General features: G+C 37.0%; 1 protein-coding gene across 3 annotated transcripts in view; it reads right to left on the bottom strand.

Moving 5' to 3' along the window:
• Positions 1–24,697, bottom strand: part of LOC131972876 (guanine nucleotide-binding protein G(o) subunit alpha) — a 150,141-nt gene that overhangs the window by 23,106 nt on the left and 102,338 nt on the right. For all 3 annotated transcript variants that reach the window (XM_059334655.1, XM_059334653.1, XM_059334654.1), the window contains 2 exons: positions 14,306–14,434; positions 7,468–7,597 (listed from right to left, as the gene is read on the bottom strand). In XM_059334655.1, coding sequence (XP_059190638.1) covers positions 7,468–7,597; positions 14,306–14,434 — 259 coding nt within the window. The remainder of the gene's footprint in view (positions 1–7,467; positions 7,598–14,305; positions 14,435–24,697) is intronic.

The raw sequence follows: 24,697 nt of genomic DNA, 5'->3' as shown, positions 1-24,697 counted from the left end.
CCAGTAAGACTGCGACATGTAACGTGTGCAAAATCTCAAGGGGTGGCACGAGTGTTGCTAATTTTAGTACAAGCAATTTAATTAAACACATGAAGACGCGTCACCCTAAAGAGCACGACAAATTTTCTAAAACAAAAGGGAAAAAGAAGAAACTCTGGAAGCTGCCTTCAAGCAACGAGAAAAATTCCGCAGAGAGCGTAAAGCAAACAAGATAACAGACAAAATCCTGGAATTTATTATCCTGGATGATCAAACCCTGTCTGTTGTCAAAAATGTGGGATTTCGCCTCTGAATGACCACAATAACCACAATGATAATCATATCACAGTCATGCAGGTATAGTATGATATTTTTTTTATAACATACTGGTATCGGATCGGTACTCGGTATCGGCCGATACCCACAGCACAAGTATCGGAATCGGTATCGGGAGGGAAAAAATGGTATCGGAACATCTCTAAAACAAACCGGCATGCTAGCGGTACACAAAGTGTTCGCTGCTGATAATAAACAAACCAGCATCGCTAACCGTGCACAGAGTCTCTGGTGCTTGCTGAAAACAAACGGCGGTCGCTAACTGAACACATCCTGCTGCAGCACATACACACTGTACTGCTACAGAGCTAACTGTTAGCCTATTAGCACGTCACTATCGTCTCCTCCCATCTCATTCAGGGCAGAATATCACGTCTTTGCGGAATCACTATGAACGCCCTAAGGCGAAAAGCTGGCACAGATCTTTTTCAGCAATATAGCAGCTCATTTGTGGGACTGCACTATGAAAGTGGCTATTCTGCAAGTTTTATTGGATGTCTAACTTCACACGATCTTGAACAGTGTTGTCTTATGTTGCTTTATTTCACTGCCGAAGAATAAATGCAGACCACTATGTTTTTTAGCATGTGGCCAGTAATTATAAACTGCACCTTTAAAAAGTAAGTAAAATAAGAGAAATAGTGAAGTGACTAGTCAGTTAGACAGACAGATAGAAACATAGAGAGCATGCAGTAAAACATTTGATGAACTATAAACAAAGATATATATACACACATACTTAGACAATTCACTTCCTTGGTTCACAAACAGAAAGAAGCACTGCTTTCAACTCATGATATGTGTGTAAACCTATCGAGAGGTTTCATACCTGTCTGTGGGTGGAGCATCTGTAGAAGATCTGACTGCTGATTGGTTAGAGAGGACAGTCGCTGGCGACAGTGACAGGAAGTGGAAGGAGCCAGAGATGCTGCAGGGCGGAGCTTAGAGCAGGAACGGAAAATGCAAGGGACCCCGCTCACCCACCCATGTCTTACTTCCTTTATGTCACCCCCTTTACACAAAACACACATACAGTACACGACCATAGAGCTGAAAAGAAAGTGTTTAGAGGCAGGGGGGCGGGACTTCATCCAGACAACGTTTACCAAGAGCAGTTGTCATTGTATAGTTTGTGTGTGTGTGTGTGTGTGTGTGTGTGTGTGTGTGTGTGCGTTGTCACAGAAACAAGACAAGGAGAGGCAGAAAAAAAACACAATGCAAGCAGTCCTTCAATAGAAAGAATAAAGCGGGAAAAGTGCTGCACGTGTATGTTTGTGTCTTGTCAAGTTTCTTACAAAATCCTTTCCAGGAAATGTTCTGTGAGTTTTTCTTCACAATACAGGACAGCACTTGCCCACATGGTGATATAAATGAGTAGTGATAGAGGAGTGAATCACCAGAGGCACCACGATACAATTTTATACTGATAATGGAGTCACGATACCATATATTGCCATTTAACTTTTTGTGTCCAAAGATTTAAATTCAATCAAGAATTGTTTAAAAATACTTAATATGATGTTAAAAATTGTTAATAATGAGTGCAACTAAAACTATTAATAAATTATTAATTATAATTTAATTGTTTGTTAATGGTAAAGTAACTATAAACTTACATTAATATACCATCTATTAGCTATTTATAAATGATTTAGTTAGTTAAGCATTAATAAATTATGTATTTACCATTCTAAATAGCTTATATACGGTTTATAAATTATGATTAAACATTAATAAATCTGTTTGCCATTTACAAATTATGGTTGTTATAAAATGTTACCAAATTTTTTAAGTTAAATTGAATTAAAATTCCATTATTAAGGGAAAGAGCAGTGGACAGCACTGGGACTGGGGGAGCAAGGTGCCTTGCTCAGGGGCACTCTAATCCTTGAGCAGTCAGTCCTGGGATTCGAACCTGCGACCCACCGGTTACAAGCTCTACTCCTTACCTCTAGGCCATGGACAGCCCTTTCTTGATACTAAAATATAAACTGACTCTGAAACTATGTTGTTGTATGTCTTTACGTACTAGACACGGCAACTGACAATTAGTCAGTGCTCATGAGATTAGGTCTGATAACAATAATAATGATACATAATAAAACTGTGGATGCACTGCAAAAATCCACCTTTAGATACTCTTATTCCGCCCAGACAGGATAAGTATTAAGGAAAAAAATGTGGCATTCTAATTAAATTCATGGCATATCAGTGGTTTTAATGAGCTGCCCGAAAGGGATATATTATCACTCCCATTACTGAAGAGTGGGTGTTAACATTTCTGTCTGATTGTAGACTTGTACTTTCTGAATCACATGAAATGGATGTGTCTGCTAGCAGAACTAACAGAGGACGTGGGTGCTTACCGAAAAACATTCAGTTATTTGCCTGGTAATTATAACTCCCACGCTGGCGTTTGCTCTTCAATAATAATAACACATAATATTGATCAGAACATTGTCTCACAGAAGAAAAATAAAAATAACAGACTGGCTACTAAGGTTGCCTGAACAGATAAAAATCGAGGATGTTAAAAGCAATGCCTTGACTTTGTAATTATTATTGGTAATTTGTTTTTTTGGGACACCCATTTAGTCACAAATTGCTTTATATTTATCTATTTGAATTTGTATTGTAGCTGTGTTGGTGGAACGATAATAGCAGCCACAATATCATGGTAAAACAGACCCGTAATTAAAAAATATCACGGCTCCTACAGTCTGATCGACTGAGGTATTGTCAGAGGAATAATTTGTATTGTTGTGTCTTTTACAATTGATTTCCCTCTGGAAATAGTGAGTGTAGCAATATGCCATTTGTCTTTGAGGCTTAAAGATGACAAGGATGTTTACTATTAATGCTGTATATATATAGCAGACACTTTTTCTGCTGTCACACACAATAGCAGCTGTACTCTAAATCTCACCATGACCTAACATTGCCAACATCTGGACAGATATCTGCAAGAACAAATAACACAGTGCACCAATTAAATGGACTCAGATGTGCAACACACACATACTGGAAGCTGTTTATGACAGATATTTCTTCTCTTCATCTGACGTTCTTCTGGTGCTCCCAGCTCACAGGGAGGCTTGATGACATCTGCATAAATAGAGCAGCTACTGAGCACAATTTCCCAGCCCGGAATTCTCTGAGGATATACTTCAGGCTTTATAAATAGCAGTGAGCACCGTGTATTCAAATCAGCTTATTTGTTTTAGGTTACAGAGTTTTTACAGCCTCATGGCAGGTGTGGCCTTTTATTGAGCGTCTCTGCTGTTAGCGGGTTTTACACTTCCCAGAGCCTTATTTTAACCAAATAACAGATAGGTCTGCATGGTTCCTTTGTTTTACCACGCCAGGGGCTTATAATAACTAACTAACTAATAATAAATAACACACTCACAGTTTTTCTGTGCAAAACTCAAATAACTGCGTAATTCTTGGGCTGGGCAATATAGACTAAAAATAATATGATTTGTACCCGTTTTTCTCTCTTGAAAACTAACAGAAGATTAAAGAATGATTTAAATATGTTCTCTTGTTATTCTAAGGATAAAAATGATTAACATTACCACAACAACGCAAAAGTCACTTTTGGACAATACTCTGAATTGATACTGTAAAAATGCTTGATTTTGAGTAATAAAATCATCAGTTACAGGCTATCTTTTTTCCTGCAACCCCAAATTAAAGAATAAAGTCCTTCACAAAGTGGGATTTCTTCATTTATTAAGGAGTAAATAAAACATGTTCCCTGTGGTAATATGTTTTACACTCCCTGTTAATTTACTCCATTTTATCCATTCATGTTTTACTTGAGATTTATTCCTTCAGAGTTTTCCATCATTGATAATCAATCTGTCAGAAAATATTAAGTTAATCATCGCGCTGTGCTTGAGTCTGAAGAACACTATGAACCACTGGAGCTAAGCAAAGCAGTGGTGGTTCCACTCCATAATTACCCAAATTAAAGTGAAACTCTATTCTCATTCTTGAACATTGTCCTAAATCCTAAATTCAAATTAATTCATAAAATGTAGGTATTGCCTAGCTCTACTTCTCGGTTGTACGCCTCCACCAAACAGCCAATTTGCATTTATGTTTGTCCAGACTCATGTGTTGCCATGACAGCAGACAAAGCAAACATATTATAAAAGGTGGAGGCTTCAACCCGACAAAGGATTGATCAATCAGCACAATTTCAAGATGAACACCAGAGATTAGTGCTAGCAGTTCAGTGTCTGACCAAATGTGAAACATGGTCACGATCTCCCCTTCTGTTGGTAAGTTATGGTGTTGAATAATGGCCAGAAGAGCGTTTTTGTAGAACATTAAGACATCACAGAGACTTTGATCTTTACAACCAAAATCAGTTCATCGTTGAGTCTGATTGAGCCAAATTTGAAGAAAATCGCTGTATTCACAAGAATGGGAAGGAATTGAGGTTACAGAGACCCTGAACCTTGATTTTTGACCATCGAACTGTAATGACTTCATTATTGTGCTAAGTGAAATTCATTCAGGGTGTTCCTGAGATATTGTGCTCATGAGAATGGGATGGACGGCATTAAGATAGGGTAAAAAAATTACGGTAGGGTAAAAAAGAAAAAAGTAGTCCTGTAGAAGTTTTTATTTATTGATTTTTGGTCATTTTGTGTCTTTTTTTTGGTCATTTTGTGTCTTTTTTTGGTCATTTTGTTTCTTTTTTGTATCATTTTGTGTGTTTGTTTTTTTTTGTAATTTTGTGTCTTTTTTTTGTAATTTTGTGTCTTGTTGGTAATTTTGTGTCTTTTTTGTAATTTTGTGTCTTTTTGTCATTTTGTGTCTTTTTTTGGTCATTTTGTGTCTTTTTTGATCAATTTGTGTCTTTTTTGGTCATTTTGTGTCTTATATTTAAGTTCAGTTTTATTTATTGTAGTAAAGTGAATGAGGCACTGCAAATTCTTCAGGGACAATTTCTGTCAATACTGTATAATTCAGAATCTACAGTAATAATAATTTGCCTATGGAGCAACTTATACCTCATTTCCTGTCAATGTTCTCTCCAATATTTGAGACAGGCCATTTGCTCTGGTCAGAATACATTGGTTTGCCGTGTCAATGCCGAGAAGAATAATTTGCATATAGTCCTTGTGTCTCGCCTCGTGTTTTGCATGGAACCATCCAACAGTGTGTGTTTTGTTAAGCAAACAGGTCCAACAAGTATTTTGAATGTAGCCGTCTGCGATATTCAGTTAATTTGTTTAGATGCTGGGAGGATTTAACGTACAGAGTTCCAAAGGAAACTCCATAGAAATACACGCTGAGTTTTGGTGAAATGGAAAGTAAAAAGGCAAATGACTGCCGCTGCTTCAGTGATATTTATATAGAGCAAAAGGGAGAGCAGTTTTTAAGTCCTGTCAATTCTAAAACATTTATATATATAAAATGTAAATAAACATTTTAAGACGTCCATGCTTTAATTTGTTTAGCAGCTCATCAAAGAGCACCACAGACATTTATCCCTTCCTGTCTCAAGCTTTTACACACACTGAGTGCTTAATGTCAGCTTAGACATCAGTTCTACATATAGAACAACATGTGCTCCATCTCAACTACCTGTTATATAGCCTGTGTCACAATGTACTAGGGCAGCTATTCTCAACCTTGGGGTCCCGACCCCAATTTGGGTCGCGAGATGATTTCTGGTCTCCACTGTGTTAATGTGTTTTAATCTCTTTTTTTGGGGGTAATTTTGTGTCTTTTTTAGTCATTTTGTGTCTTTTTTTTTGTCATTTTGTGTCTTTTTAAAAAAAATCATTTTGTGTCCTTTTTTTTTTTTTTTTATCATTTTGAGTCCTTTTTTTTGGTCATTTTGTGTCCTTTTTTTTGTCATTTTGGTCATTCTGTGTCTTTTTTTTGCTCATTTTGTTTCTTTTTTGGTCATTTTGTGTCTTTTTTGATCATACTGTGTCTTTTTTTGGTCATTTTGTTTCTTTTTTGGGCCATTTTGTGTCTTTTTTGGTCATTTTGTGTCTTTTTTGATCATTCTGTGTCTTTTTTGGGTCATTTTGTTTCTTTTTTTGGGCCATTTTGTGTCTTTTTTTGGTCATTTTGTGTCTTTTTTGTCATTTTGTGTCTTCTTTGGTCATTTTGTGTCTTTTTTTGGGCCATTTTGTGTCTTTTTTTGGTCAATTTGTGTCTTTTTTTGGTCATTTAATGTCTTTTTTTGGTCATTTTGTGTCTTTTTTTGGTCATTTTGTGTCTTTTTTGCCATTTTGTGTCTTTTTTGGTAATTTTGTGTCTTTTTTGTCATTTTGTGTCTTTTTTGATCATTCTGTGTCTTTTTTTGGTAATTTTGTGTCCTTTTTTTGTCATTTTGGTCATTCTGTGTCTTTTTTGGGTCATTTTGTTTCTTTTTTTTGGGCCATTTTGTGTCTTTTTTTGGTCATTTTGTGTCTTTTTTGTCATTTTGTGTCTTCTTTGGTCATTTTGTGTCTTTTTTTGGGCCATTTTGTGTCTTTTTTTGGTCAATTTGTGTCTTTTTTTGGTCATTTTGTGTCCTTTTTGCCATTTTGTGTCTTTTTTTGTCATTTTGTGTCTTTTTGTCATTTTGTGTCTTTTTTGATCATTCTGTGTCTTTTTTTGGTAATTTTGTTTCTTTTTTGGGCCATTTTGTGTCTTTTTTGGTCAATTTGTGTCTTTTTTGGTCAATTTGTGTCTTTTTTGGTCAATTTGTGTCTTTTTGTGTCTTTTCTGATCAATTTGTGTCACAAAAATATAAAAAAACATATATAAATGCACAGACAGAGAGGTGTTTTAGTTGTTGTCTGCTACATTATTTGTCCAAAATTCGTTGTATCAACTGAGTTTGTCTGATCTGAACAGTGAGATTGTGTTCAGTGAGCGGGGACAACATGCATGTTAAATTGGGGGTCGTGACTCAAAAAGGTTGAGAACTACTGTATTAGGGGACTAATATCCCTGTTGTCCCACATTGAGAATATATAAAAAATAACTTGACTGATGCTATTTGACATAGTTTGCTTAAAAGGTGAGTTCCAATATTTACAGATTGGTCATAGGGCCACAAAGAAAGCGTCAGCGAGACAAAGATAGAGAGACAGAGTGGGGGAGAATATATATAGAAACATCTGTCTGTCTTACCGTGGTCTCGTCCTCATGCAGCACCTGGTCGTATCCGCTGAGCGCCACACAGAAAATGATAGCTGTGACATCCTCAAAACAGTGGATCCACTTCTTCCTCTCCGACCTCTGACCTCCCACATCAAACAGCCTGATGGACAGGGAGACAGCCAGGAATAAATAGATGTGTACACACTCTAACACTTAAGACAGTGTCTTCTGAAGCCCAGCAGCTTCTTTACACTCTCAGTTTGGACTGTTGGTCCATTTATAAACTGGGCCTATTTCTGGTTTCTGTTTTTCTGATGGCTCACTCTTCCAGCTGTGGCACATTACTTTTAGTTGTGACAAGTCTGGTCCTCTTCCTCGTCCATAAACTGCTTCTATTTCTTACAATGATCTGATAACCGCTGACTGATTATTCCTATACCCAAATGTAGCCTCCATAAGTAGTTTAAAGAGACTGAGGCATACTGTGTTGAAATTTGGGGAAATGCATATAAAACAAACCTAGATCCAATAATTAAGCTGCAGAAAAAAGCTATTAGGATAATAGATGAAGTTGAATATTGTGATTCTACAAATCAGCTTTTTATAAGATCACACACATTAAAATTTTTTGACATTGTATATTCAAAAACATTAGAAATTATGTTTTCAAGTGGTTCAACATGTCAATTCCTGTTTGTATTAAAAAATGTTTAAACTAAGGCAGGGGATTTATAACTTAAGGGGGTTGCTAATGTTTGAAACTCACAAAGAGAACTAAACTCAGAACTAATCTAAAGTACAGATGTGTGTCAGTTTTGGGTGTAAAATTATGGAATGGACTAAATGGTGAAATAAAGATAAAGTGTAATTCAATGTTGGTTTTCAAGAAGACTTTAAATTCTAAAATTATCAAAGGTTACAATGAAATTTGATTGACTCATTGATTGATTTTTCAGTTTAAGCTCATTGATTGATTTTTCAGTTTAAGCTATCATGTGTTTTGTAACGATGTTAATTATCCAGTTAATGTAAGATGGTACAGGAGAGGCAGAAATAAGCCTTGGGGCTTCAGCCTAGTCCTTCTGTTGCTGTCTGATGGATTTTTTTGTAAAAACATGATTTTATTTTTGTTTTTTTAACCGAAATAAAGCATGCATTCATTCAATGAGCTTTTCATGGTCTAAAATATGAACAAGACATGAGATCTTATAAATCCTGGATTTCAATCTATTATAAATGTTATTCATTGGATGGTTTAAAGGTACCTTTGTGCTGGACAATTGAGGGTTGTCTATGGAGAAAGCTGACAATTGAGAAAGCAAAGTGGTCAAATCTTACTGAGGTTCAGTGGTAGAATGTAACTAAGTACATTTACTCAAGTACTGTACTTCAGTACAATTGTGAGGTACTTTACGTGAATAAGAAAAGTCAATTTTATGTTACTTTGTACTGCTACTCCACCACATTTAGAGGCAAATATTGTACTTTTTAGTCCACTACATTTAGCTGACAGCTTTAGTTACTTTTTAGGCTTTTCCGATTTAACATAAAATATACATTTAAAGTGATTTGAATGAATAATTATACCTCAAAGCAATATATTCAGTAGTTAAAATGAGCCCTATCTTGATTAAATGAAATGCTGCTTACATAAATGCATCAACAATAATAATCTCATAATATATTTAGAACATATAAAACAATCTGAGTGGGTCCATTCTGCATAACGAGTACTTTTGATACTTTAGGTACACTTTGTATACTTTTGTACTTTTGCTTCAGTAAACTTGCAGGACTTTTACTTGTAGTGGAGTAATTTCACAATGTGGTATTAGTACTTTTACTTAAGTAAGGGATCTGAATACCACCACTGCCTAGGTTGTCCACTGACGGCAAATTTTAAAGCTTTCGCTACCAAATACAGCCTGTGATTATGACAATATCAGTGTTTATTTGAAGCCATCTTGCACAGTGGGACATGAAACAAAACCTACACAATCTTGGATGTTTCACAGTCTAGAGGTGCATTTATATTGATCTGGAATGATCCTTTTTTGGGCCGATTTTGGACCATGTTTGCATTGAATTGTGAAATAAATGTTAAGCTATCTTTCGAAAATAAATAAATGTAAATAAAGCGCATATCCATGAACTGGTTCACAGCCAGAAAACTAGACCATGGCATATTTACGTCAGGAGTAGGAGTTTGAGGCTCACATAGGGCTGGGCGATACCACCAAAACATAAATCCTAATATAGGTCATTCCATGTCTCGATAATGAGATATATCATCTTATAAGCATGTTTTCTGGGAATTTAATCAGTAAATAGTCTATATAAAACAACCACATAGTAAAAAGCCTATGTTTGTATGCTCCTTACTCAATGTTAATAACACAGTGCCGCTTTTTCTTTTTCTCATTTCTATACATCTATATATACGGTTGTCCATAAAGTTGGAACAATTTTGTTTTCAGACACAATCCTCTGTTAATTGTGGTTTAATTTTCATTGTGATACGTTTAGAAGAAATTGATTAATAAAGTTTTAAAAAGATATACACTTTATCTGTCAATAATAAATCACATTGTCACGAAAATTTCATGGAAAGAGGTAAAAAAAAAATATTTTATTACAACTTTAAAGGCAACCGTCTATTTATATGTTTCCATTAGATATCAGTATATCTCCCAGCCTTACCTATGCATGGCTTTTATCTGCCAATGAACAGAGTAGAAGAAGTAAAGGTTGCTATAACCCTCTAGAGTCCATGAAAGCACCGGCACATTACTTCTTCATGGCATGAAGACATAAAATTGAGGCAACATTGAGTCTTGCCATCAGCTTACCTCTGAAGTTCTTGCTTGAAACTCCATGCCAGATTTTTTTTTTGATGATAATCAGCCAAGTAAAACCAGAGATATTGTCAAATATATTTAGTATAAAATATTGAACTAGATATTATCCTCTTTTTACATATTATATGTTAAATATGCAACCTGTATTAATATTTGCAATATTTAAAATTCTGTGTTTTGAAAAATAATTTTCAAGATCAGATTTGAGGTTTCCTTAGTTTCTTTTGGGTTAATTTTTTTTTTTTTAGACTTAGGACATAATAGCGGGTTAACCATCTCACATCCAACCTGTATATGATAGTAAAATGGAGAGAGAGTTCAAGGATCTTTATCAAAGTTTCTTCTGTTTTCGTACAGATTTTATAATGCGATACTTCAAAACAAGCCCAAAAAAAAAGTGATGTGAAGGGAAACAAGGCTAACTATTCTTTGATCTCTCCTCCGCATCTGTAATTATGCAGACAACTTAACCTTTCTTAAGGTGTGGGATGTTCAGAAAGGATGTGCTGGCTCTTTTGTTTTATACTGCATAGACAGGTAACAGTGGAAAAAACAAAAATCAGTGTTTTTGCTACATCGAACACAAATCTGTGACTTTCTGAGGAATGCAGTAATGCAGAAACTGTCAAAAAAACAACAACAAGTACACTAGATAATCATGAAAGAAACAGTTAATACGCTGTATATATGAGATGAACCTTTCCCATACAAGTAAGGAGTTAATTCCATGTCTTCATGAGCTCAGAATGACTGCTCTCATATATGAGTTGTATTTTTGTGGCTTTTCAGTACAGAGTACACTAGATGAACCACAGAGCAGAGAAACTAAAGTGAAGTGAACCCTGTTCCACATGTGATGGGAATAATGGTAGGTAGGTTGATGGGTTACACCCAGTACAGGAACACTGGAGTCTCCCACACACTGCCTGACTGCCAGTAATAGCAATTGAGCTGACAATATTTAGACTTCTCTACAAAACACACCCAGCACACCGCCTACTCAACTGCAAGAGTTACAGTAGAAAGCATCATTCAGCACAACTAGAATTTCTCTGCATGTTTTAATGGAGTGTGTGCCTAGCTATCTGAACACACACAACATACTGTATAATGTGTGTTTATGAGTAAGATTGGGACGGAAAGTGAAATAAACTTCATTTGAAGTGTGATTGTGTGCGTCTACAAAAATCAATTGGTGCCTACAGCTTGTTAACCCTTTGGAGTCTTGGACTATTTTGTCCATTCTGGAATACTTTTATATAACATTTTATACTGATTTACAGTGACGACAAGTACAGTTACAAACAGTTCAGAAATACCAATTAAAAATACAAGATAAATGATAGTGATCGACCGATATATCGGGCCGATATTTGCGTTTTTTACTTGTTTCTGTATTTTGGTCATTTTGTGTCTTTTTTGGTCATTTTGTTTCCTTTTTTGGTCATTTTGTGTCTTTTTTTGTCATTTTGTGTCTTTTTTTGGTCATTTTGTTTCTTTTTTGAGCCATTTTGTGTCTTTTTTGGTCAATTTGTGTCTTATTGTGGTCATTTTTTGGTCATTTTGTGTCTTTTTCTGATCATTTTGTGTCATAAAATATAAAAAAATATAAATAAATGCACAGACAGAGAGGTGTTTTAGTTGTTGTCTGCTACATTATTTGTCCAAAATTCGTCGTATCAACTGAGTTTGTCTGATCTGAATAGTGAGATTGTGTTCAGTGAGCGGGGACAACATGCATGTTAAATTGAGGGTCGTGACTCAAAAAGGTTGAGAACTACTGTATTAGGAGACTAATATCCCTGTTGTCCCACATTGAGAATTTATAAAAAATAACCGACCGATATATCGGCCGGCTGATATATCGACCGATATTTGCGTCTTTTACTTGTATCGGCATCGGCCGATACATGTCTGCGTTCTCCGATCTATTATCCCATTTCACTGAGCCAACAGCAGGCAAGGCTCGGTGCAACATCTGCCATTCTCTGGTGAGCTGCTGCTGATACCGGAAAAAAGAAAAACACATCAAATATGTGGATCATCTGAGGCGCCACCAACTCGAGGCCTAGAACAGCATACATATTGTTTGCTATCAAACTGTTAATATGTTTTGTTTGTTTTGTTAATCAATGTTTCTTTTTTGGTTTAAATTGAGACTTGTGTAACATTTGTTATCATTGTGTCATTTTTATCATGTAAATGGAGGGAGAAAAGGCAATATCGGCTTCAAGAATCGGCCCAAAAAAATCGGCAGCACATATCGGGGATCAGTTAAGACTGATGTCAAAATAATCGGTATCGGCCTTAAAAAACCCGTATCGGTCGACCACTAATAAATTAATGAGTAAAAATGCTGATTAAAATGACTAAAGCTAAAAACGGTTATATGCAGTTGCAGGAAAGTCTGCAATTAAGCTCCAATTTTTTTTCTGAACTTAAGAAAATAAATGTTGGTGTGTACTTTTTTCAGCACAAGCTCACCTATATGACTTGCTAATTGTTTTTGTTTTCTTCACCTTGACTTACAGGATTAACACTAACCAAACAACAAACAGCATAAAATCTGCTTTTTTGAAAACAATGACTGTTTTTTTTAACTTTCAAAACACAATCATGCTCAGTGAATAATTTTAAATGTTGCAGATGTGAACACAGGTTGCAAATACCGGATTTTCCTCAATTTAAAGCCAGGCCCCTATTAATGACCGGCTATTTAGTAACCAGGTGCAAAAACAATTTTTAGTAAATAAAAGCCGGCCTCTTTTATAAGCCGGGTGTCTTACCAGTGTTATGTCAAAGTCTGTTCCCCCGTCGATATGTGTCCCCCTTACCTTAACCTGCACCAACCTGACCCCTGACCCCAACCAGTCCTCCTTTAAGTTGTTAACATGAGCCCAAGTTTACCTTAACCCCAAACAGTTCTCTCTACAAGGCCTAACCGTAAACTGAAATCCTAACTCCAACCGTGGAGGTGATGCTACGGAGAACACCATTCAGGAAACATCATTTGACGGTAACAGATTTACACACAACACCTGTATTTTGAAGTTTGGCCACACGAGTTAGTACTGTAGGTAAATATGGTTGTTTCTCCCGCTGTCCTAGTCATTCTTTGTAAAGTTGAGCAGTTTACGTACGTTCTTCTGGGCTTTTTAGTCGTTTAGACATTTTAAATCCTGCTTAAAATGAACATCCAGCGTGCTGTTCATTGTTTGTTTACATCCATGTACTTCCAATATGGCCGACATCCGGGTAACTGGCTACAATGCGCTGTGTAAAACACTCTAAAAAGTGCCGGTCAGAGCTGCTCTGATTTTCTTTTTTAAATAAAAGCCTCCTTCAAATAATAGCCTGCCCCTATTATTAGCCGGGTCCCAAACTGATTTTTTATTAATCGAAGCCCCGGCTACTATTTGAAGAAATACGGTATAACACATAAGAGGTAAAATAAGGAGAACATCTGGTTCTATATTTCAAGACAAAATATATTTGTCCTTATCTCCAGTTTTACTCTGCCTAACATCATCAAACAGAACCAGGCTTGGAGTTTCAAGCTAGTACTGTAGAGTGAAGCTAACGGCAGAGCTCAGCATTGCTTCATTTTTACATTGTGACATAATGAAAAAGGTGTGTGCCTGCACTTTCCTGGACTCCAGGGGGCTACCGCCACTCTGTGCCTAACCAATGCTTTTTATGTGTACATATATGCTAATGCACACAAGAGGGCAGAAATATGGTAATTAAAGTAAAAGTCAGGAAAAACCTCCCTCTCTTCTCTTGCCTTCCCTCCTACCATCCCAGCACACCCCTCCTCTTTGTCATCATTCCCACAGCTCCTTGCTCTAATTGAATCAGATCTCATTAAAAAGACAGACAATCATAAATATAGACACTTGTTTAAAGCATTTCATCTTGTTAATTACAGTCTGGAGCTCCTACTGTAAGAGGAGCAGACAGAGAGATGAGCACTGGAGAAAGAAATGTCACCGTCATAGGTTAGTGCTGACCTGAAGTGGAGGTTTTTGAAGGTAAAGTGTGTCTCGACGATGCCCGTGGTCTTCACTCGGGTCCTCAGGATGTCCTGCTCTGTGGGCTGGTAGTCTGATGCACCAATCCGATCTAGGCTGTCTAGGTAGCTGCACACACACACAAAGACAGACACAGAGTGTAAATCACCAGCAATCCACTTCTAGTTTAATTACCCTAACATGCTGAAGTAGTGGATATAGAGATATTCTGGATTGAAGATTTTTGAGAATTGTCTTTTTTAAGCCAAAAATAAAAAAAAACATGAGCAAAAGTGCAAGGAATGGAATGGAAAAGGTGTGTCTGAAAACAAGATAAGAACACTAAATCTGAGGGAAATGATCTTGCTGCATGGACAGATAATTTAACTTGACAAGATTTCTTAAATTCAGATTGTTAAAGGAACACTCCACCGTTTTTTCATATTAAAACATGTTATTCGGTCAAGTAAGACGAGTTGATACAGACCTCTTGCGTCTCAATGCGTGCACTCAATCGCCCTGGCGCGCGGCGCCACTTGGCTAGCACTTAGCTTAGCCCAGTTCATTCATTAGGATCCAAACAGATGGACAGTTAGAAGCGACCAAACTCCTCCACGTTTTCCCTATTTAAATACAGCTACACGAGTAGTTAAACGACCAAGTATGGCGACACAAAATAAAACGTGGCGCTTTTCTAAGCGGATAAAAAGGATAACTATAATGTATGGCGGAATAGCACTTGGGAGCACTTCGACTCGGCGCAGTAATATCATCACTCCTGAAAAAGTCTTCTCCCCCTCCCTCTCCCTCTCCCTCTCACTTCCGTCAACAGAACCAACGTGAGCTGCACCAGGAGTAGTAGTTCGAGCAGAGCTGACGAAGTATCAGGTTGTAGGAAGATATTTGTGAACAATCATGGTTATAACGTGCATCGTAAAGGGTTGCGATAACAAGCAGAAGGTATATAGTGCCGTCATGTTTCACAGAGAGGGAGGCGGAGAAGATTTTTTCAGGAGTGATGATATTACTGCGCAGAGTCGAAGTGCTCCCAAGTGCTATTCCGTCATACATTATAGTTATCCTTTTTATCCGCTTAGAAAAGCGCCACGTTTTATTTTGTGTCGCCATACTTGGTCGTTTAACTACTCGTGTAGCTGTATTTAAATAGGGAAAACGTGGAGGAGTTTGGTCGCTTCTAACTGTCCATCTGTTTGGATCCTAATGAATGAACTGGGCTAAGCTAAGTGCTAGCCAAGTGGCGCTGCGCGCCAGGGCGATTGAGTGCACGCATTGAGACGCAAGAGGTCTGTATCAACTTGTGTTACTTGACCGAATAACATGTTTTAATATGAAAAAACGGTGGAGTGTTCCTTTAAATCTAGAAATAAGCATGTTGAACGGTTAAAATAAGAAATTAACGGTTATGAAATGGCCCGAGCAGAGTGCACTGACAATTATTTGTTTCTTACCAAGATAAAAAAAACTTTAGATTTAGAAGTGTTAGATAATTTATCTTGTTTTAAGAGTTAATTTCTTATTTTAAGCGTTCAACATGCTTATTTCTAGATTTAATAATCTTAATTTAAGAAATCTTGTCAAGTGAAATTATCTGTCCATGCAGCAAGATCATTTCCCTCAGATTTAGTGTTTTTATCTTGTTTTTAGACACACCTTTTTTGCGGTACAGATTAGGAATGTTATTATTTGAAAATGGGCACATTTGTTTTGCCATAATCAACTTTGTGTTACAGTGTAATGATGTATGTTATGGCTCAGGTGGGTGCATCAGTAAATACATAACAAGCAGAATGTGACACCAGCCCACTGGATTACTGCCATTAATAATGATCGTGAATGTGCTGCTCTAGTGACTGCAGTGGGCTTATTGGCTCTATAGGAGGTCAGAGGTCAGACCAATACTGTCAGAACAAGTATTGCCAATATTCATCCCCATATATTTATTCCCCTGATTTCATCACAGTACACTGCAAAAAAGGTGTGTCTAAAAACAAGATAAAAACACTAAATCTGAGGGAAATGATCTTGCTGCATGGACAGATAATTTCACTTGACGAGATTTCTTAAATTAAGATTATTAAATCTAGAAATAAGCATGTTGAACACTCAAAATAAGGAATTAACTCTTAAAACAAGAAAAATTATTTAACACTTCTAAATATAATGTTTTTTTTTCGGGCCAGTTCAAAGCTGCTTGCAGCTTTAATTTATCTTGTTTTAAGAGTTAATTTCTTATTTTAAGCGTTCAACATGCTTATTTCTAGATTTAATAATCTTAATTTAAGAAATATTGTCAAGTGAAATTATCTGTCCGTGCAGCAAGATCATTTCCCTCAGATTTAGTGTTTTTATCTGGTTTTTAGACACACCTTTTTTGCAGTGTACTGTGAATAAAGGCCCTCAGGCCTTTTTTGTGGACAAAATCCATATGGATGCTAAGTCACCATGTTAAGTAGCCACTTGGTAAGAATTGAGAAGGGAAGCCGGTGGGCGAGATGACTCTGTTCAATTATGTAATGGAATATCCCTGGAAGTAGAGCATTATTTTTTAATGTAGAATTATAAATCAAGTAATCCTTAATAACACAGTTCAGAGAATTATCTCATCGGCCTTGCAGGGCAGCTCCCTGGCTGAAGTTAAACTGAATTAATCCATTCTACCATCAAGCATGAATAGAGAGACAGTGAAGAAAGGGCTGTGACCTCATGACTTATTCACTTTTACAACATGACCACTGAGAATCTCTTCTTCTGATTGGCTGGCAAGTGCCTTAATGTTATGTTCGTTGCCAAGTGGGAGGCAGTGTAAGTGAGGTCACATTTTTTTCCACACAGCATACATTTAGACATTATTGGTGTTTGAAGCTATCATGTAGTCAGAGAGAGAGAGATGTGGGAGCAGGAGATATGAGCAGAAAATATACCCATATCCATTTAGTGTAATGGAAGTTTTTTATTTATAGATTGGTGGGAGTATTGTATCAGAGCGTTTTAATGGATGCTGCTGAGATACTTTGAGGAGAATGAGAAAAAAAGATAAAGGCTTAGAGAGGGAAGGAGATATCGGCCGATGGTAAGAAGTGGTTGGCACACACACACACACACACACACACACACACACACACACACACACACAGCTTCAGTGATAAGGACTATTGATTACACAGAAAGGAATACGGGTTAGAGCTGGGGTGTGGAGAGGAAGTAGATGGGAAGCGCTGAAAGGGGAGAGACAAAGAGAACGTGAGAAGAAGAAAGCAGGTTCTTTTCCCAACAAAGCCACACTGAGGAAGAGTGATCTGCTGGACCTTAAATTATTTTCCAAATGGGAGGGATATAGAAACAAAAAGGTCCTTAACAGATCTGTTGACCACAGAATTGAGATCATTAGGGTGATTCTAATGAACATGGTAAAGCTCATAGTAACAATCCAAGAGCATTGAATACATATTTTCTTTGACCCTTTATAACATATACGATCTAAAGACACTGTTTAATATGAATTTATAATCTGTTTGAAAATTTTTAATGTATTTTCTGACATTTTGAGAGACACTGAGCAACACAATTCATTACCAGAACACATTTTTGAATAGGAATGAAAAACAACAATTGTTTTTCCCCTTGGCAACCACTTAAATATGCTCAAGGGTAGCTGGTATCACCAAAATGTTTTATTAATTTGATTAAAATATACACATATTTTAATGCAAACAATTCTATCATTACCGTAACAAACCATTTTTTCTCATAAATTTCCATTCAGATTTTGTTCTTATACATTGTTAAAAACCATTATATTTGATTATATTCGCTTAAATTATACATTTTTAAACAATTGTATATTTATTTGTATAAAGTTTATTAAATATTTATTGTATATAAGTGTGGGGAAACCATGACATTTTTATCTGGATGCATTACGTTAATGAATTTGTGAATCGAAAATATGTTCAAAAATACAGAAAATATTATTTTAGCAGAAAACAATGAATTGTGCCTCATTATGGCTATATTGTTCATGTTCATTCATATAAAAGTGAAATATATTTAGTTTAATAAAGTATGTCCTTATAATCTTCACAGACGGACTTAGACTGGCTTCATGAGAATCACCTATTAGCTGACCGGCTCTTGGGGTTATTACTTAAATAATAGAAAATTATAGTGATTCGGTGTTAAAACAGTTTTGAACATGAACCAGAACCTTGTATAAAACTGCCTGCTCATATTCAGTCTAATTTCTTACAGGAAACCCCTATAAGACAGTCATGGAAAAAATTATTAGACCATTGTTTTCTTCAAATTCTTGTTCATTTTAATGCCTGCTACAACTAAAGGTACATTTTTTGGACAAATATAATGATAACAACAAAAATAGCTCAGAAGGGTTTAATTTAAGAGCTGATATCTAGCCATTTAACATGGTTTTCTTGATAAAAAAACATAATCTTAATGGCTAGATATCAGGCTCTTAAATTAAACTCTTATGAGCCATTTTTGTGTTATTCTGTGTTCTATTTTCACTGACATTTCCAAATAAAAATAATTACAACAAAAAAAAAAAAACTGGAGCCTGCCAATGTGTTTAATTGTGGCCAAATTGGTCTATGATGTGATAACATTAAAAGATAATCATGGTTCCTGAAGCAGATTCTTCCTGTGCTTGGTGCAGAAATGATGAGTTAATAAGTCAATTATAATTAGAAGCTATCATCAAGTCAGTGTTTAAGCTTGTTTTCATAGCAAACATTCCAAGCATTTATTGGTTTTAGCTTTTCACATGTAACATTTTGATGTTTTTGCATTGCCATTGAAGCCATTGAATAAGTAATGTTGGACTGGACAGGAAATAATAATTGACATGTATTCATTACTTTATGATGTCTTACCGACTTAATAGTTCATTTGTTCATTGGGATTCAGCAGACTATTTGATAATGATAAAAGCTTGGTGTGATCTACAGAGTTGTAATATATAATTAATATTCAGTACCCTCTCGGGCCGTATGTGAAAAGTTATTGAATCTTATGCTTATGTTAATGACTAGAGCACCTCTTCACTCATGTCTCCTCTTTTTTCCTTTCTTGTCAGACTGGACTGACTTATTAAGATATGATGAACACTTGGGCACAGTTATATATTCAACTATTGAGACTGAAAGGTCAGTAAAAGTTGCCATTATTATTGGGGCTCATAGATGTGAATTTTCTGACCTTTAGCACCACAGGAGGTTGACCCATCTCTGAATAAAGGCTGTCAGCTCCTCACTCTCTCCACCTTTCACTAAAAATGTTTCTGACATCAGCTGACATTAACATAAATGCTGACATTGTTTCACTTATAGTACTGCTGTCCCCTGGAGGCCTTATACTCACACTAATGTAAATGACATTGAATCATGCCTGGGTGGGCTAATGTATTTTGTATGTTGCTGTAGCCTGATTTTTAGATGCATACAGTATATAGAGCAGTACTGCATTAGTCCCTTTTCCTCATACTCTTCATGGTGAACTAAGTGGATTAACAGCAGACCCCAGTGTATGCTTCGCTCATTTCCCTGGTGATGTACAGTATTATAGATGGTCGCTCAGAGAGTGTTAAGCACAATAGACAGACAACTGGAGATAATGTTGTCTGTGAGGTGATAATGGCAAAGACGAGTGCAGTGTGCAAATCTAATAAAGAGTTCTCCTGACAGGCTGTGATATTCACCATCACTCTCTCAACACTTCGTTAACACACGGACATACATTACACTCTTCTCTGTCACAGACTCAAAAACAGTGGCTCGAGGCGACTGAGTACCTTATGAGTACTTTTTGGAAAGCGGCTGAGTGTTTTGGCTATTTTCCCCTCGGTCTCTGTTCCCATACAGGTACTTATGTAGCAGCTAACCAATGGAGTTCAAATGTGACAACAGATCGACGCAAGTAGTGTTGCCAACTTAGCGACATTGTCGATATATTTAGCGGCTATTCAGACCCCTCTAGCGACTCTTTTTCAAAAAAGCGACTAGCGACAAATGTAGCAACTTTTTCTGATGTTATTAGAGACTCGTTGCTCTTCTTAACGAGTAGCAGGCAACGTCCCAAAGCACTCACAAGCGGCCCAGTCCACTCACAGCAGTATCTCCCAGCTGCAGTCAGAGAAGGAGATGTTAACCCTTCAGCATCCACTTTGCACCAGTCTGCGAACCACGCATACGCGAAATTGACACTCAGTATCGCCTCAGTAAGTACCTACCTGAGGCAGGTACTTTCTGAGCAGCTACCTGAGCCGCTAACCGGTGGAGTTGGGCAGATCTTGGCCATAGTACCTAATGGAAATGTGCCTGTGATGCTAAAGAGGACTGGATCTTTTTTTCTTTGTGTGGGAGGAAACTGGAGAATGCACCAAGTTATTTATTTATTTAAAAGGATCCCCATTAGAAAATGCCATTGGCACCAGCTGTATTAACTGTAGTGCAGTGACAAACATTAGCCATTTAAATCAGCATGGGGCTCATTACAGAAATCAAACCCATCAAATGAAGCCACAAATTATACTATGGAAGCAATCCGAGCTGAATTATTAAGTATGTGGTATGCAGTTTTCTGGAAAAGTAAGTCTCAAAATACAGCCCTCCTCCTGCAGCACCCACTTGTCCAAATCCCCTCCAGCCAGATGAGCATTGGCATAGGCAATGGCTCCACACGGTAAATATGAGAACTCTCTAAGAATTACTGTCAATATCGAGTAAGTGTGTCAGAGATGTCGAGAAAATGTTGCTAATAGAGAGTTCACGGCTGTGCAACATGTGGGCCTGTAAAGCTCTTTGAGATGACATACTGTGATTTGAGGCTCTCGTTAGCAACAAAAGTGTCAATGTCGGCAAAATGTGTCACAGATGTTGAGAAAATGTTGCTAATAGTTTAGCCAGTTGCTAGTGGCTAGCCAGGAGTTCATAGCTGCACCACAGCAGTGAACTCGACCGCAGCCAGGAGCCTTTGGCTCGATTAGCAGAAGCATTATTAAAGTAAAGTAAAAAGGAGCCAGCTGAGGTGGTTTGGGCATGTGGTAAGGATCCTCCTTCAGGGCACGTCCAACTGGTAGGAGGCCCCGGGGAAGACCCAGATCACGGTGGAGGGATTATATCTCTCTCTTGGCCTGGGAACGCCTTGGGGTCCCCCAAGAGGAGCTGGACATTGTGGCTGGGGAGAGGGATATGTGGAATGCCCTGCGTAGCCTGCTGCCCCTGTGACCTGGCCCCGGATAAGCGGAGGAAAATGGATGGATGGATTATTAAAGCATTAGCGAGATGACAGAAGATGCTGCATTAGCTGCTATTATATACCAGCAATTCTATGAGAATGAACAATCTGTTTTCTTTGAAAACATGCTGGCCTGTAAGGATGTACGATGAGCTAATTGATTAGCCACTGCTAATAAGACACAGCCGTGAGCCTATGGCTACTTTTAGCACAAGCCAATTTTTTCTACTTTTCTGAAACGCTTCTCTGATGCAAATACACATTTTGTTGCGTTTACTGATATCTATTTTTGCCAAGTAAATTCTTGCTTTGCAGTGCAGGCAGTCCAATGCTGGAATAGAAACTTTTCCTGCAGGATTTTCTGATATTGAATCAGGCCTTTGCCATCTAAAAGGGATCTGTTTTCACATCTTCATTTGTAGAACAGCCAACTGGATTACCCTCTCTCTGAAATGAGGGTCTTAAACAGAGCCGAGAGGAGGTGTAGGAGTCTACTTTTCTCTCACACCACTTGAATCTCATTAGGATGAAAGATTATTATGACATTTTTGCCAAATGACGCCAAAATCTAACCTACCCCAGCTTTAACAACATGTAGGTGACAATTCGTGTATAGAAAATATGGCTTTAAGACTAATCATACACATATACACACACACACCAATGCATTTAACCCTCTGGAGTTCATCTATTTATTGAAAATACCCATGTTTTATTTACAGTATTAACTTTATTTATATATGATATGTAGACAAGCTGAGAAAGCCAGTTGAAAGTTCAATCATAGGAGCTTTCACAGTGTGCCATTTATGTTTCTATACCATTTTTAAAATGTGAATTTTCTTTCTACAATGAAAACTATTACTATTTTTAATTTATATGCAAGCAGACTGTTTTGTAGTTTTATTATTTATTATTTTTTCTGCTGGTTTTGTGTGTATAAATGGTACATTTCCAAAGGAACCTGTGTCTTTTGTTTGTATTTTGGGTTCCTGGCAGCTTCATACTTTGTCAATTAAAATAAAATGAAAAATCTGACCGATAGCCAAGTTTGTGTGGAGAAAAAGGAGCCATGCATGTGATGTAAGGACAGACTGAAAGATGCTAAACAGAGACAGAAATTAATGAGGACAAATTTTAACCAAAATCTCCTGGACTTCAGAGGTTTAATGGCAGAATTTGTACGATACTTTGAAGTATAACTTGTCTGTGGCACGCATGTTTTTTAGTGTCAGCCCGAGGAAGGTCGTGCCCACTGCTTCATAGCTGTTGCCAAGGAAACGGTTTTCAATGGTTAAACGTCTCCCCTGCTGTCATGTTCTGACACATATTTACAACCACCACTACAACCGTCACATTTACAGAAGCCGCAGCGACATGATGCAATATGATACAACCTGGCCACAACATAAAAGGGTTCTGAATCGATAGAGGAAAAAGCCATTATTTAGCCCTGGGAAGAAGATACGCACTTCAAAGCACATCTTCCTGGATCATGACATCTAATTTAAACATTAAGTCACCTGTCACCTCAACAAAAGATAGAATGAATTTTCTAAAGCAATGGACAAATACCAGTACAACAACAAAATGTACTGCTCAACTATGGCAAAAATCACAATGATTCTGGTCAATAATGAGATTAAAATATATTAACATGATTACTTACTGACTTCATGCATTTATTAAACTGCCTAAGAAAGGGGTAGATGTGTCTTTTTCCTTTTTCCTTTTTTTCATAGAAACAGAAGGCCATTACTCGTCTCCACCTTCTGCTGTCACCTCTCTAGCTCTGTCACCCAGCAGGAAAACAGTACTGCAGCGTGTTAGGGTTTCTGTTGGAGCTGACATTAGCCAACATTGATGAGAATTTGCAAATGATTCAGATGATGCACAGGCAGTTTAGTAATATCCTTGCAGTTGTGGTTTTGAAATAAAAGGCAGTGTCCTCATTGCCTGAGACAGAGATGTGAAGGTATTATTGGTGCAAAAGATTTCAGCACCTCTAACAGTGGAATCTGTAGTTGTGTACAGTGATTGTGTATGTGTATCAGTAAATATGAAGTCACATACTCTATGAGTGGTGTACTTTTTTTCCTCCACAAATACAACACAAAAGTTACACATTGACAAATTCTAAATTACAGGTGCACAAATCCTATTTTACAAGTCACAGATTAAAAAACTGACACGCTCACATTTTTGCTCCTATTGTTGTAGTATTTTTGGTGCAAAACACATTAGTGTACCTGTAGTACACAACTCATAGAGTATGTGACTTCCAATTTACTGATACACATACACAATCACATACACAATCACTGTACACAACTACAAAACCACACGATAATTCTACTCCTTAAAGAATTGTCACTAGCACTTATTGATGAACTAATAGCTCTTATTGCACTATACCTTGATTGTTTGCTTTTATTCTTCCTGTAAGTCGCTTTGGATAAAAGCGTCTGCTGAATGACTAAATGTTAATGTAAATGTAAATTCCACTGTTAGAGGTGCTCAAATAATTTGCACCAATAATACCTTCATACAGAGAACTGTGAAGAGTAGAGACCACAATCACTGAAAGGCAACGTTGTATGTGAAAATAAAATTGGATTTACTGTAAAGCCCTGTGTTTCACATTTACATTATTACCCAGTAAGAAGTTCAGCAATATATTAAATCATTAAATGTAACATGCAGGATTGATATCTTTGTAAAGAATGGAGAATGAGGCTATTTTGTCTTCAATTTCATTTTAATTAACAGTTTAACTGTCTGTTAAATGACTTCATGTGGCATCTTAATTTCATCACATATGTGTATATTGAGGATGTGATAGAGGCCAAGTGTGTACATGCCATGCATACCACTGTGTCCCAAAGGCAGAGGACGAGAATCATGAAGAGTGTATGTTTATTGTGGTAAATAGGTCAGAACATGCAGGGCATTTGTTCAGAGAGAGAGAGAGAGAGAGAGAGAGAGAGAGAGAGAGAGAGAGAGAGAGGCGCTTCAGGCAGTACTTTTTCCTCTCAGACTACAGCTTTCTGCTTTCTACGTTATACAAACACACATTACGTGCATGTGTGATTAAACATACACACACACACACACACACAC

The sequence above is a fragment of the Centropristis striata genome, chromosome 6 (genome assembly GCF_030273125.1).
Source record: "Centropristis striata isolate RG_2023a ecotype Rhode Island chromosome 6, C.striata_1.0, whole genome shotgun sequence".
Lineage (NCBI taxonomy): Eukaryota > Metazoa > Chordata > Actinopteri > Perciformes > Serranidae > Centropristis > Centropristis striata.
The sequence above is the reverse complement of the archived record's forward strand: the minus strand, read 5'-3'. Positions and strand labels throughout refer to the sequence as shown.